We start from the raw sequence: 14,854 nt of genomic DNA, 5'->3' as shown, positions 1-14,854 counted from the left end.
CACAAGCAACAGGGAGTTCAGCCTTCAGAGGACTGTAAAACAAAGATTCAAGAACTCTGGGGAGCTTCAGAAGGAGTAGACTGAGGCTGAAGTCAGTGGATTAAGAGGCACCACACAGACAGGTCCAGGAAATGGACCACAAGTGTCTTGTTCACTCCTGATTCACAGACATCATCAGCGTCTCACCTGGGCTAAAGAGAAAAAGATCTGGACTGTTGCTCAGTAGTCCAAAATCCTGTTTTCAGTTGAAAGTACATTTTTATTTTATTGGTAAATCAAGGTTGCAGAGTCTGAAAGAAGGTCTGAAAGGCATGGAATCCAAGGTGCTTGAAGTCCGGTGTTTTCAGTTTCCAGTCAGTGAAGGTTTGGGGTGCTATGTCATCGCTGCTGTTGGTCTACTGTGCTTTATCAAGTCCAGAGTCAACACTGTCAGCAGTCTAGCAGGAGATTTTAGAGCACTTCATGCTTCAATCTGTTGAAAGTCTTTAAGGAGATACTGATTTCCATTTCCAGCAGGACTTGGCACCTGCCCACAGTGAAGCTAAAACAACCTGAAACTGGTTCTGCTGACCCTGGTACTACTGTGTTTGATTGGTCTGTCAATTGGTCTGGCGTGAATCCCATAGAGAATCTCTAGAGGAAGATGAGACACCAGACTCAACAATACAGATAAGCAGAATGCTGCAATCTGGGCAACCTGGGCTTCATGACAACCCAGCAGGGCCACAAACTGATCACCTCCATGCTGCGTTGCATAGATGGAGTAAATTGTGTGAAAAAAGCTCCAACCAAGTACTAAGTACATACACGAACAGAATTTCCAGGAGGTCAACATTTCTGTATTATAATTCCTTTTTTAAGTGGTGTTTTGTGATGTAATATTTCTAGATAGTGGATTTTTGTGAGCTGTAATTATCAACATTTAAACAAAAATAGACATGAAACAGACATTATCAATTTCCTTGTAGTCTGGTTTGCTTAAATAGGCCACATATAGTTATCAGTATTGATTTTGATCTACTTCAAAACTAGTTAAAAACTCCTGGTATATGGATTTGCTGATTATGATCTTTGCAGTTGGACAGGTGTACCGAATGAAGTGGTCAGGTAGTGTATATTAGCTTGAACCAAAACATTATAAGCACTTACATGCTGCCACTATGCCACTGCTGATTCACTTCCCTCCTAAAAAAAAATGCACAATTTTTTTGAATATTCCACTTCCACAGACATCAAAATAAGACAACACCCCAAAAAAAGCTAAGCTTTCCTCTTCCTGCCAAATCGGAAGTTTATTTGTTTTTATGTGCAACAATTCCTATTAATCTGATTTTTTAAAAATATAATTTATTGCTCGTGTTGGTACGCATTCCTTATTTACAACCCAAACTAAGCTCATGTACATTCAGTGATAATTGTAGATTCAAAGATTGTCACGCCGCTGTACAAAACAAAACATCTGAATACTGAAACACAAAGTGTTTGTGAGTTACACTGTTGAAGAGGAGGGTAATCAGGGCACTGATGACTGCATGTTTTTCTTATTTTGTGTTGTCATCATTAAGAGGATAATCTCCAAGTGTCTTAAAATCCTAGCTCATGCATGCAGAAGATTATCCAAAGGAGCTGGTTAGAGTGGATTCATAACAGCAAGGTGAATTGTTTCTGTAGAGAGCGAACATTTAAACTGAGTCTTTATTTAAAAGTTAAAAATAAGATGCTTGTTCCTTTAGAAGCTAAACACAGGCGAGGCAGAAGTCAGAGGCACCATGGAGCCCGTCTCATAATCAAAGTCTATCAGCCTGTGTGTGATGGTGCTGACGCTGCTGGTGGAGGAGCCTGTTCCCATCTGGCGCTCCTGAAGACTCCGGAGATAACTCTGAGAGGGAGACAGGAGATGTTACCGCACCGACTATCAGAATGAAAACACACAAACATGACGTTCTGCGGGTCAGGAATCACTTTGGTGGACAATTATTGAGAAGATGCTGTGAGAAACATACCATAGTCATTTTATCTTCTACTGTAACATCAGAAGAGACGGTTTAAAATGTCAAATTACATTATTATTTACATGCAGTATTGCTTTGCTATCATCTTTTATAAAACATAGATAGATAGATCTTAGATACTGTAGATCTTACCACAAGTCCAACAAAATTTAATACTATCATCATCACTTAAGAGCAACCAGCATCAGTGCCTGTTGTATTACTTTAAAACCACTTACACTTTTTCTCTGATTCTTGAGGGGATTGTGGACAGGCCAGAGACACATATTTTTTGCAAGGAAAGCCTAAAAATGTATATTTTGCATAATATATGACCTTTAAACCCTTAACTTCATAGGCCTCTCCCTGTATCTATGCTTGCATGTGTATTTGTAGGCTCTCCTCACAGATGAAGTTATGAACATGTTTCTCCTTGACCTGCCTTGACCATAAAGCTATTCTTCACACCATCAGAGAAAAAATTAAAACATTTATTGCCAATGTTTAGTCACTCACTGGTGCCAGGACGTCCCCAGCATAGCGCTTTAGCAGTGGAGGTCTACGTTGTCGGTATGGTCGAGGTCTTCCCCTGGTTTCTCTGCATCTGTACTTCTTCACATGTTTCTTGTGTTTTTTATCTGCTAGTGGAAAATGGAGAGGAGTGGAGTGGAGAACAAAAATAAGAAAATAAAGAGCATAGAGGGAGTGATGAGCTCTAAGAGCTTTAGTTTGAAAGCATCAGAAGACTGAATTCAACCCACCGTCCATGTGTGACGCTCCTCTGGCAGTAAACCTCCACTGGACCAACACACCTATCAGACTCAAAGCAGGACATATCCCAGTGATGGCCCAGTTAAACCAGCACAGCTGCTGTGGGGCAGCTTGACAAAGGAGATCATACACCTGATCTGGCAGCATGAAAGTTCCCATCATGTAATCCACACAGAGCATCACAGCGGTGGCTCCCAGCACAGATGTGTAGATGATGGTGAACAGTTTCTGCCACTGTAGAGTGAACACGGCAGCCACGATACCAGCAGCCAACAAGGCACTGAGAGGCACCCACACCGGAGTGAGGCTGTAAAACTGTCCAAGAACCACCAGGAGGGGGAGGCAGAGCAGGCTGCCCAGCTGCAGGCCGCTGAAGAGGAGTCCCAGCGTGGACACCAACATGGTCATCAGGCCGCAGAGCACACCCACACCCAGCCCGATCCCCGCCTTCGTCTCTACTCCTAGCTTCACATCCAGCACAGGCTCCTTGTGGTAAAACAGGAGAATGGCTGCAGAGCTGAACATGAAGCCAGAGAAGAACATGACCATCTTGAAGCAGCGGTAACCTGAAAGGTGGAGTAAAAGTTACTAAGACAACAAAGTTTGGTAGAGTGTGAAAATCCTTATGAAATAAAAAATCTGACTTTAAAACACAGACAGGCAGATTTTCTGTGTTACCATATCTAGGGTTTACAGAGAATGGTGAGAAAAAGAGAAAATATCCAGTGAGTGGCCGCTCTCCAGGTCATAATGCTTTGTTGATGTCAGAGGTTAAAGGAGAATTACCAGCACATAGAAAGACAACAAAAACTCAATCTATCACTTGTTACAACCCTCTCTGGGAGCACAGCCCTTACAGCCCTTCCTGTAAGCTACGGACAGGAAACTAAGGCTACAGTTCCCATGAACACATCAAAATTTTGGCAAAAGAAGATTGGAAAAATGTTGCCTGGTTTGATGAGTTTTGATTTCTGCTCTGAGGTTTGAATGGTAGGGGAAGAATTTGGTGGAACAAACATGAATGCCTGCCAGACCACCAACAACCATGGGCCTTTTAAAATCACTTAAAGTCATGTAATGAGCAGTTGAGGAGGTGTACCAATGTAATGGTTGGTGAGTGGAAATTCACAAGCTCAGCTTTCAAAACTAGAAAAGCACTTGGGAGAGCGCGGACCTCCGCCATTAGCCCTATCTCCCAATAGTAAAGAAGCCTTTAAAAAATTTCTGGATCCAGACGGTGATCCAGATCACTCCCAAAATCTAATCAGTTCTGGCACTTCTGACGTTTCCTGAGAATTTCATCAAAATCTGTCCATAGCTTTTTGAGTTATGTTGCTAACAAACTAACAAACTAACAAAAAAACAAACAAACTAACAAACCCTGCCGATCACATAACCTCCTTGGCGGAGGTAATAAAGCTCTTTTTGATTTTGGCACAAGTTTTTAATCTAAATACAGATCAGTCTTTCTTTGTTATTTGTTGTTTTCCAGCATTTATGCTTTTCTCATTAAGTCTATTATGTGAACAGATTTACAAAAAACAAATTAAGTGCCTTTTTTTTTTAACAACTGATTGCAGCAGAAATCCTGCAAGGTGATTGGACAGCTGTGGTTTTAAAAATGATGGCAGGATGTCGAAAAAATGACAAAAAATGAATGAAAGAAATTATTTTTAAAAAATATGAAAAATTGCAAGAAAATGAAGAAACATTTTAATGAGGAAATTGACAAAATAAATATGAAAAAATGGAAAAAATAAAGACAATGAAAAAAATGATGAAAAAATAATGGAAAAAAAGGACCAAAAATGACAAAAAAGACAAAAATCTTTTTTCCAGTATGCCAGTATTACTGACATTATTAATCTGTGTAACTGTGGTTAAACTGATTTGTGAACAAAAAATGTATGAAATTTATCAAATGTAACCCAGATTCTATTTATGATTTAGCCCTTGTGTAACGGTTATCTGGTGTTTGTTTCTTTCAATACTGTATTTCCTATATATTTACACAATTAAATACATTTAATTGATGTTTGAATTTTCATAATCTAGGGAGCTGGACTGTTATGAATCAGACTAGCAGAGAAAGGTGGGATTTGATTCGATTATACCTCCTCCCACTCGTTTCCAGAACAGTTTATTGACTTTCTTTGTTTTGTGCTTTTCAGGGTTGTTTTTTGTAAATTTCTCAAGAGATTATTTTGTTAGTGTGATCACTTTTTTAAATGTTCAAAATTAATTAAAGCTAAATTTAAAGTTCAACTTAACATTCATCTTAAAGGTGCAGTGTGTAAAATTGGGAATATTAGCAACATTTAAAACTCTAGATTGCAATGCTCACTTGTTGTAGAAACTGTGGCAATTAGTGAAGTTAGTGTAATTAAGATATCTATGTTTTATTATCCTTTAATAAGAAACAATTTCATCTATTTAGGTGATTAAATTCCAATTTAAACAAATATTATTCTAAAATTGTTTACTAGGTTTGTTCAGCTAAATGCTACTAAACTAAATATCACACCTGTACCTTTAAAATACAGAGTCCTGTTTTCAGTCAATCTTTGTTGTCTTGATTATGTGAAGTATTAACATCTGCAATGATTGCAAATTTTTTACTAAGTGCTATTTTTCATACTGAGGCCTGCAGACATGTATTATCATAACAACATTATCATAAGATGAATATTGCATTTGAGAACTCTTAAAATAAACCCAGAGTGAAAATTAAGCCACAGAAATCTTACAAACTGCTAACAGTTGATTGTCAGAAGTTACGAGAGTGCCACCTGCTTTTATATAGGATGTATGACATTTGGGTCCACTTTCTGTATGCTGGCACTGTTTATATACTATTCACTTTACATCACACTTCCCAGAAAGGTTTCAGGAACAAAGTTATTCAGCTTAAATATTGATTTTAATTTATTTGTTTATTTCTAAATATACTGGCAGGAGTATACTAACAACATTACATGAGGACATAAAGACTTTGAGCATCTGACATCACATGATCTGTCCCATCTGCTTCCATCCTCACCAGAATAGCTGAAGTGGCGTGGCACTCAGTTGGTGCTGGTGCTAAATAAATACTCCAATCCACAAATTCACTGTCAGGTGAGGTAGAGCAGCTGAATCAGCACTTCGCTGCATTAACCTGTGCTGCTCTAAGCCTCCTGATGGCCATCCTCCAGATCTGCATCAGGCCCAGGCCCCATCTCAGGTATCAGCTTACCCCTCCACAATGCATGCAGCTGCTCCTGACAAGCTGGCCCTTCCCATCCCCCCTCCTCTGAGGACGTCAACATTAAACACACAATCTTGCCAATGATACCCAAAAAAAGAATCGATGTCTCTGGCCATCACGGTAAATGGACTTGAACTTCTAGTCATCTGACTACTCAAAGCACTTTTACACTGCAGGTCAGACTGACCCATTCATACCCTTTCACACCATATTCTTACACTGATGGCAGAGGTTGCTACGGAGAATTGGCAATCAGTATTAGATAATCCCATTCAAATGCATCCATACCCATTTACATGTCCTGCCAAGGACATATCAACATGCGACTGCAGGAGCTGAAAGACTCTGACTTTAGTTCACATGCTCAGACACGGTGAGTACCACACTGCCTTGCTCAGTGATCTCATCAACCTATAGGAGAGCCTCACAGTTAGGAATCAGTGAGTCAATCAGTGTTAATTTTGGCAGCTATTTTTAATTTTAGTCTAGTTTTATTCCACAAAAAGTCCTCACATTTTAGTCTTTACTTTTAGTCCAAGCATTTAATCTCTTGCCTTAATCTACCAAACCATGGTAGTGTGTTCTATACACGCTGCCAAACCTGGGGTCCCTGCTTTCTACTGCTGAGAGGCAGAATAGCTACCGCTGGATTGTTTTTTGACAGATTTACCCACAGTAGAGAAATCTGACAGATTTTGAATGTCCGACAAAAACTACATTACATTTTAGTCAAGTTTTAGTCATCTTGATGAAAACTAAACTCAGTTTTTGTCAGTTTTAGTCATCACAGATCCATTTTTGTTACTCTTAGTCTAGTTTTTGTAATGGAAAAAAAGGCTGTCGACGAACATTTTTAGTCATAGTTTTAGTCGACGAAATTAACACTGGTGTCAACCAGTGTAGTGCACATTTTGTATACAGAAAGTTTCGAAAACTTGAAATCTCAGTATTACTGCGTGGCTTTTAACAGAATGAGATGTTAAAAACAGAAAGCGTTTTTGTAAATGCCTCTTTGTGTGGTCTGATGAATATATTTGGACATTTTGATGAAAAAGCAGACAGAGGCACCCTTACAGACAGCTCCAAACTGTAGGTCAGAGTGCTGTAAGACCACTACCTGTGCATGGAAAATGCCTCTTTCAGTACGGTCTTCACAAATTCCTTTCTTAGAGAGCACTCTCGGGGTGAATAACTTCATTTGACAGAGTCACTCATATTTTAGGTAAGTAAACTGATTCAATTTTTTAACTTCCTCTTACATTTCTGGCACTCAAATACACCCAGAGCCTAATTATCAACTAAAATGCATGGTAGCCGAATGCCAACACTGGCACTTCCTTGACTGAAAACACCCTGATCTGCCTGGTTGACCTTAAAGAAGTTGAACCTTCACAATTTTCTGAAACACAAGAGGATTTGCTCCAGAATTCATATCTCGCTCCCACATCTCCTGTACACATACAGTATCTTAATGCAACATTAGCAGAGAGAGCACCTTCCTTCAATATCAAACAACTTAACGATAACAATCCAACTGCACCACTGTAATGCTGTTTTCCTTCAAACTTTTATTTATTGACATCTCTAAAAGTCCTCTGAGGCAGCACTAACACTGTGAGAGTTAGTGGGAACGCAGCCTTTGGCAGCATGTTTGTTTGTATAATGTCACATGTTTTTGGGAGCAAAGTACAAACTCCTCACAATCACACTCACAGTTTGTGTTTATTGGATTTGTGTCCACATATTTTCTCAGTGAAAACAGTGGCTGTAATGAGACCATGTGCTGTCTTTTATTGCATTTTCTCACCCACATCATCTTACCAAACACATCATGAGCTGCCGTCAGTGAAAGCAGTGAATTGATAGACAGAGCAACAGGTGGAGCTTCATTAATGCTGTCCGTGTTGCATCAAACACTGGACATCCCATCTGCCTCCTCCAGCTTATCCACACTAACTCCCTGGCAGCATCCAGACACCTGCCTCTGGTACTTTAAGCTGTCAGGTGAGCTAATTAAACATGACTGTGAAAACACTGACAGCAGGCACATGCAGGAAAAGTGACTTTAAGTACCTGTTACGCTCCTTAATGCACCATTTTCACACAGGGGCTGTTTGGCTGTCGAAGCTGAAAAGCAGCTATAAAAAACGATGCTGTATCACTCAGGATGTTTATATGCAGGTATACAACAAGACATTGTGTTAACTAAAAGTAAACTGTTAGCATGTCTGCAAACATGTTAGTCAGTTGAATATTAAACTGTTTTGCATGTGCGTATCTCAGTCAGAATGGACTTGACATTCAGTGCATGCTCGTTTCCATGCCAGGTTTTGACCTGGAAGTTGAAGACCATAAATACTAGGCATAGCAGTTGTTGTATTATCATCTGCCTTTGGATATCACCATAAGCTAGAGGTATCAGTCATCTCATATGTACTCAAATTAAAGCAAAGAGTATGTATGAAATGTGCAGAGATGTATCCATTGCATCCATTTCACCACTCCACATGCAAACTGCTAGCTGCTTGCTAACTTGTTAGCAAGGTCAACTGAAAGATGGTCCACAGCAACTAGTTAAAAGGGAACACAGAACAATCTACTGCAGCAGAGCCTAACATCTTCTTTCAATAAATAGATTTTCTCACTGACGATGGTCACCGGGACAAAGACAGTAATCAAATCAAATCTTCTACTTGACCTACAAGCATAGCTTGACTTAAATGTGCATGTATAGCCTATGCACTAACTGCTTTCAAGGTTACAAAACTGAGAAAATGAAGATGAGCTTAAACTTCATAGCTTCACAATCTAACAGGAGCTGTATATTGAATGCATAATAAATATTCCAGTGAAAACAGCCACATTTCAAGATTTGTATCTTAAGTTTGGATAGCTTTCATCCGGCTAACGCTAGCATCTAAGTGCTTCCTTGCTAATGCTTATACAATGGGGCAACGGAAATAAAATGATATCTCTCTTGTGACACTATTAAACATTTATAGTACTGTGCAGAAGTTTAAGGCATGTTTGGGCCAAAACTGAGGCTTAAGTAGAGCGTTAAATGGCATGCCTGAGGGCACCATTGGGTGGGAAGGAGGATCGACACAATCCCAGTCGTCCTCTAGATGTATATGCATATTACCAGGGGCATCGGAAAATAATCTGTTGATAAAATAGCGTCCACTCCAATAAAGTCCACACCTTTAGAGCAGAGTAAGGGGTAGATGTATCCTCAGCCTAGGGTGCCATGAGCCCCCAGTTGGGGGCTCCAACATGCCTCCAGACATATCAACAGGGGTGAAAATGCCTGGACAAAAGAACTGCTGCTGAGCTTGACCTTGCCAAATGACACATATGTGCCAACATGTCCCCCCCTCTCCCCCTGAGTTATGCCACAATGGGCCCCTTGATAAATCCTTAGCGCCCCGCATGCCCAAAACTATTGTACATGTCTGTACGACATCAGGGAGGTAATGTTATTTCGCAATGTCCAAAATTTAACTACTTTTATCAAAAATGTTCTAGCATATTTAAAATAACAGTATGTTCATATATTCCGAATTTCAACTAAAAAATTGCTGAGTTGCTAATGGAAAGCATTTAGATGACTTGCCTGATTCTTTATTTTTTATGCCTTACATCAAGGAAAACTGATTTCTACAACTTAGTAACCACCTAGCTAACAGTTATTTTTATATTTTTATACAAATATGAAAAATCAACAAATGTATGGCTTTCCTCTTGTAACTGTGACACTTTGAAATTGCTATAGTAGCTAGGAGGTGGCTGGAATGCTAATGTTAGCTACTGTGCATAGCTCAGTATGTTAATTTACCTTCAAATATGGGAAAATGTCTTGTTGAATTTTCGGTATAAATTATATTTTCAGTTGTTCATCAGTTTTTAGAGTTAGGTCAAGCTCAACATAGTTAGCCCAAATGCTACAATGTTGTAATCTTGTATAAGCATGCAGAATTTGATTAATTGCTGCTTTAAACAGCTTTTTGATTGATCAGCAAATAAATAAACAATTTATTAAGTCAGAGGCAACATGCAGTTATATTTCAGTGAAAAACATCTGATAAACACTTAGCATCTGTTGTGAAACAGCTGGACTAGCATTAGCATCCAACCACTATCAGCTAACATTACCATTTACAACAGAGTTACTCAACGCTGCTAAACCAAAGAGACAATGTTGAAAAAATGCCTTTGAAAGAGCCACAATCTAAATGGTGAAAAAGTGGCAAAAATGGGTTAAAGTGGCAATGAAAATAAGTGAAAGGTGGCAAAAATGGTCAAAAAGTGGCAAAAAAGTGGCAAAAAGAGGGTTAAAGGGGCAAAATAGGCATACAATGAAGAAAACTGGGTAAAAATTGGCAAAAATGGATGCAAAGTCACAAGAAGTAAGTTACAGGTGGTCAAAAAGCTGCAAAAGATGAGTGAAAAGTGGCTAAAATGGGCAAAAAAGCTGTAAAAAGGTGGGGAGAATGGGGGGAAATGGCATTTAATGGTAACAGACAGCTTAAATGGGCAAAAAATTGCAACGAAGCAGAAAAAAGTGTCTAAAGCTGATGAAAAATTGTTAAAATGGGATACAAAGTGGCAATAATGGTCAAAAAGCTGCTACAAGAGTGGTAATAATGGACTAAAAGCAGCAGAAATTGATTAAAAGTGGCAAAAAAACATTAAAAAAGGACAACAAAATTGCAAATAATGGCAATGGAAATAGAGAGAGAAAAAATAAAGGTTGACAATCAAGTTTGACCATTAAAACCTGCAAGTGTTAGAAACAAACTGATTAATTTGATGATTAATGGGTAATTTCTGATGTCAAAGTTTCCACTTTTAAGGTTTTCTGGGGAATAATATTTCAAATTAAACATAGAAGAGCCACAAATCATCACAAAAGAGCCACATGTGGCTCAAGAGCCGCCAGTGAGTATCAATGGTTTACAATATAACAAGAAGCTGGCTACACTTATTCAAAACAAAATTCAAGGATTTCCAGTCGTATCATGTAACACTGTCAAACCTTCATATTAGCTAGAAAGTTGCTAAATGTTAGCTGTTTTTAAAGGTAGCTAACATATGTTGGGTTTTTTCTTAACTGGCCAAATGATGTTTACAAAAAACGTCTTGTTTAGTTGCTAATGGTTAGCCGTTTAATGATAGCAGAACTTTAAAACAGCATTGCTTTAGCTTCCTCCACCTAGCATGACGTAAGAGGAAAAAATGGCCGCTCAGGGAGTATGATGGACCACTCATGTAACCTGTGAAGATGCACATTTAACATCAGCTCATGCATACATACCAAAAAAGCAGTAGATGAGTCCCAGTGAGAGGCAAACGGAACAGACAAAAGATGGGATGACTTCCCGCTTGGTATTTATCTCAAGTGCACATATGTCCACCTCAGCTAATCCAGCTTCTGGCTCCTCAGTAACATTGAATGAAGTGACTGCCATGTTGGAGGATTATTGCTTCTATTGTTGTGCAGTTGTTTGTCTTTGGAATCGGCTTTGTTCATTGATGGTTGGGAAACATGGCGTCCCGCATGTTTTGCTCAGGGAGAGAGGAAGCTCCTGAATGAAGAACTTGTGTTAAACCGTTTCCTGTTGTGCACCTGCAAAAAAGACAAAAAGCTGCTATGACTCCATAAAATCTGCTGCCAACTTCAATATTATTAATCATCATGTTAATGGCTCTCATGAGAAGTGATTCCTCAAAATATGATTCATTTTAAGACATTTTTATTATTTTAGATTTATGAGGATGTCTAAGGGGGTTTTGCTCTTTCCCATATTCAGGAACCAGAGAAGGAAGCTGGGGATCTCCTCTGACTTTAGTGTCTCTCTTTCCTGCTCTGTTTTGGTTCCAGAGCAGGATACAGACGAGGAAATGACCTGGTGGCTTTGTGCCATCCTCACATGGTCTCATTGTTCTGAGCATGTGCTTTTGTAATCTGTTTACTGGACAATGTAATGAAAACAAACAGCTCACAATTAGCACTAACAAGACCTAAGAAAGTGGTCAAAAAGTACTCTTTCTAGAGTAATGGCACGAAAACTAAAATACTGATATGCTCCTCTGCATCATAATAACCTGCATTTAGATATTAAATCATATCATAGAACGTGATCATCAAAATATCCTCAGTATCAGGGCCAGACTTTTTTATGACTGGGTGATGACCCATGTAAGGATGGTGTGCACACATACAGGAAATAATAGCATAAATTTACCATCTTATTTCACTTAACATGTCCAAGCTGACACTTCAGCATCCTTTAGGTGTTTCATTCCTGTGTAAACATTCACTGTTAATCCTCTTTTATTCTTCAGGACTTTATAAGATCTCAAAAGTGACTATTTCAAGTACTTAAGAAAGCAAATTTCCCATACTGAGATGCAAAAAAGAGCTACGAGAAGCCTGCAAACCAGCCTCAAAGTACAGATCATATAGAAATATTGAGTTCTGATTGTTATTGCATAGCTGATGAAATAGGGGCACTTTTATTGCTTTAAGTCTTAGCCTATACACACATTATTTATGTACTCATCATTTTCAGTGATAAAATTAATTTGTATTAAAATATTTAGAATAGTAAACAAAGTAAAGGGGGCAATATTTGCCACTGGATTAGGGTTAGAGTGATGAAGTTGCAGATATCTACTAAGACCCAAGTCTTCAATATTTTTTAAAGCTCCTATGTGGAATTTACAAGGCGGTCTTACTGCTCAGACAACTACTGTCAAACAGAGTCTCTGTCAGTGTGGAAATAAACACCAAAACCTTCAAAATAAAATTGGATTAGACTTCCAGTTAGGGTTAAGGGTTAAGGTAACCGTAAGAATACCAAAAGTTAGAATTCAAAAATCTGATCTGCAAAACCTGATTATAAAATGTTAAGCTCAGTCAACAGTCTGCTTGCAGGAATAAAGGTTGTTCTTTATGAAATCACTCTACCGAAGCTAACATTGCTAATAATGAAGCTAACAAAGCTTTGTTAGCTATGTAGGCATTGCAGCTGCTTAGCTAACGTAGATAAAGCTAATGCTAAGGAAGCAATATTAGCTATGCTAGCTATGTTATCTTATGCTTTGTTTCCTAAAGCTCACATTGCTAAAGCTACCATAGCTACAGTGGCTTATGTTGTAAAGTCAACTACATAACTAGCATAGCTACTTTAGCTTTACCTAAAGCTAACAAAGCTAAAGCAAGCCATTTTCATAACAGGTCTATACATAATTTTATCTCATTTTAGACCTCTTACTTTTTTTCCCCTGCTGTTTCAGTGATGAAATGTTGCTTAGTCTGCAATGTTTTCTATGAGGTCATTTAAAAAACTGACAGAATTTGTTTGAATTTTAAAAAATCTAAAATGGGAAATATGTTGCTCTGACAAATTATGTCAGTTCCGTCCTGACAGAGGTGGCGTCTCACTGTAGTAGTCTGCAAGAGAGGGCGTCTGAGATCTGGGGTCTGCAGCCAGACTGTCAAAATTTTTTGGATCATTCTGATTTTGATGCACTGAGGACAAAATAGGAAAATTTCTCTTTCTGTCCGTGTGTGAGCCAGGTATTTTGACCAAAAAATGAAATCTACTTTATTTAAATGTTGTTGAAGTAGATCAAAATTAAACTTGGCAGTCAGGTTGTGCAGGTTTAAGTCTGACCCCCTTTCCTGCACGTTATTCCCCTCTCTTTCTCACTCTGAAATCTGAATCTGTTTCCTGTCCTATGGAGCAAAATGACAAAACTCTGTTGGCAGTGAGCGGTGTATTGCCTTGTTAGACACCTACCCTGCAACATGGGTATAAAATAACTTAAAGGAGATAATCAGGCTCTCTCTGATAATCTGTTGATGTTCTCTGTTGATCTGACTTTTGTAGGTCATATAGAGGCATTAGAGTTCATTTCAGTATGTCATTAACAACCACAAACTCCTCACATGAGATTTTATTTAAAGAATAATGCATTTTTTAGAATAGGGTTAATAAATAAATGTATATATACATAACTGAAAGAGACTAAAAATAGTCTTGTGTAAAGGCATGAAGCATGTTTAAACACTCTTATCATACTGGCCCACACTACTGCCATCTCTCTGCAGTGTTTGTTTACTGTGAAGACCTTTATAATCTGTTCAGGCAGATCCTGCACTCAGCAAATAGAATTAAAGGAGCTTTAGCAAGCACTGCTGTCCTTTTGTTAAAGTGAACGTTAAATCTACAAACACTCACACTTTCCAACTGATGAAACTGAAGAGAAAGTTCTGTGCAGGAGGAAAAGCTGCCAAATTCACTCCTTATACATTTGTTTGCAGGTTTTTTCTTTCAGTTGAACTTCATTTGTATCATCCTAAATAAATGCACGACAGCAGCTGTGATACATCTCTAAGAAATGAGAGCATTTGAAGTAAAACAGTGTATCTGCAGCTTACCTGGAATGAGGCATATCTTCAGGGAATAAGGATCTTCAGGTGGTCGTCTGTTAAACTCCAGTAGAGTGAACTTGGTGCGAGCTGTCAGGAGTGTGAATGTGTGCTTCCCTTTGTGAACCTCAGCGTCCGACTGCATGTGAGCAGCTGACGCCAGAGTCTGAGAGAGAGACCATCTGCTGCCAAGTCCAAGGCCGAGCCAGCTGAGGGCTCAGCTCTCACTCTCCATGATCCTCTGTGTCTGCATCATCACCTCCCAGCTTTACTTCATGCAGAGTGGCACTTCTCCTGCAGGTTAAAGACGCTTTAAGGTGAAGAGATATGACTGATGACCTTGTTTTCACCCTTTACATTTCCCTTCTGGAGCTTTTCTAAATAATCTGAATTAATCTTCTTTTGTAA

General features: G+C 38.8%; 1 protein-coding gene across 1 annotated transcript; it reads right to left on the bottom strand.

The window, feature by feature from the left end:
* Window positions 1-70: 70 nt before the first annotated feature.
* Window positions 71-14,590, bottom strand: LOC121517773 (transmembrane protein 198-like). The gene is made up of 5 exons (XM_041799791.1): window positions 14,456-14,590; window positions 11,324-11,635; window positions 2,753-3,328; window positions 2,508-2,629; window positions 71-1,879 (listed from the first exon to the last, which is right to left on the bottom strand). Exons 2-5 carry the CDS (start codon window positions 11,475-11,477, stop codon window positions 1,730-1,732), a joined length of 1,002 nt encoding a protein of 333 aa, XP_041655725.1. The 5' UTR covers window positions 11,478-11,635; window positions 14,456-14,590; the 3' UTR covers window positions 71-1,729.
* Between the last annotated feature and the right edge of the window lie 264 nt (window positions 14,591-14,854).

Source organism: Cheilinus undulatus, linkage group 11 (assembly GCF_018320785.1).
Source record: "Cheilinus undulatus linkage group 11, ASM1832078v1, whole genome shotgun sequence".
Taxonomy (NCBI): domain Eukaryota; kingdom Metazoa; phylum Chordata; class Actinopteri; order Labriformes; family Labridae; genus Cheilinus; species Cheilinus undulatus.
The sequence above is the reverse complement of the archived record's forward strand: the minus strand, read 5'-3'. Positions and strand labels throughout refer to the sequence as shown.

Excerpts from the sequence above, each read along its gene's own strand:
- LOC121517773 (XM_041799791.1), bottom strand. The coding sequence starts at position 11,477 with ATGGCAGTCACTTCATTCAATGTTACTGAGGAGCCAGAAGCTGGATTA. Across the intron at positions 2,630-2,752 it reads AGGAGCGTCACACATGGACG|ATAAAAAACACAAGAAACAT; the intron begins GTGGGTTGAATT and ends TTCCACTAGCAG. Across the intron at positions 1,880-2,507 it reads CTGGGGACGTCCTGGCACCA|AGTTATCTCCGGAGTCTTCA; the intron begins GTGAGTGACTAA and ends TCTCCCTCTCAG.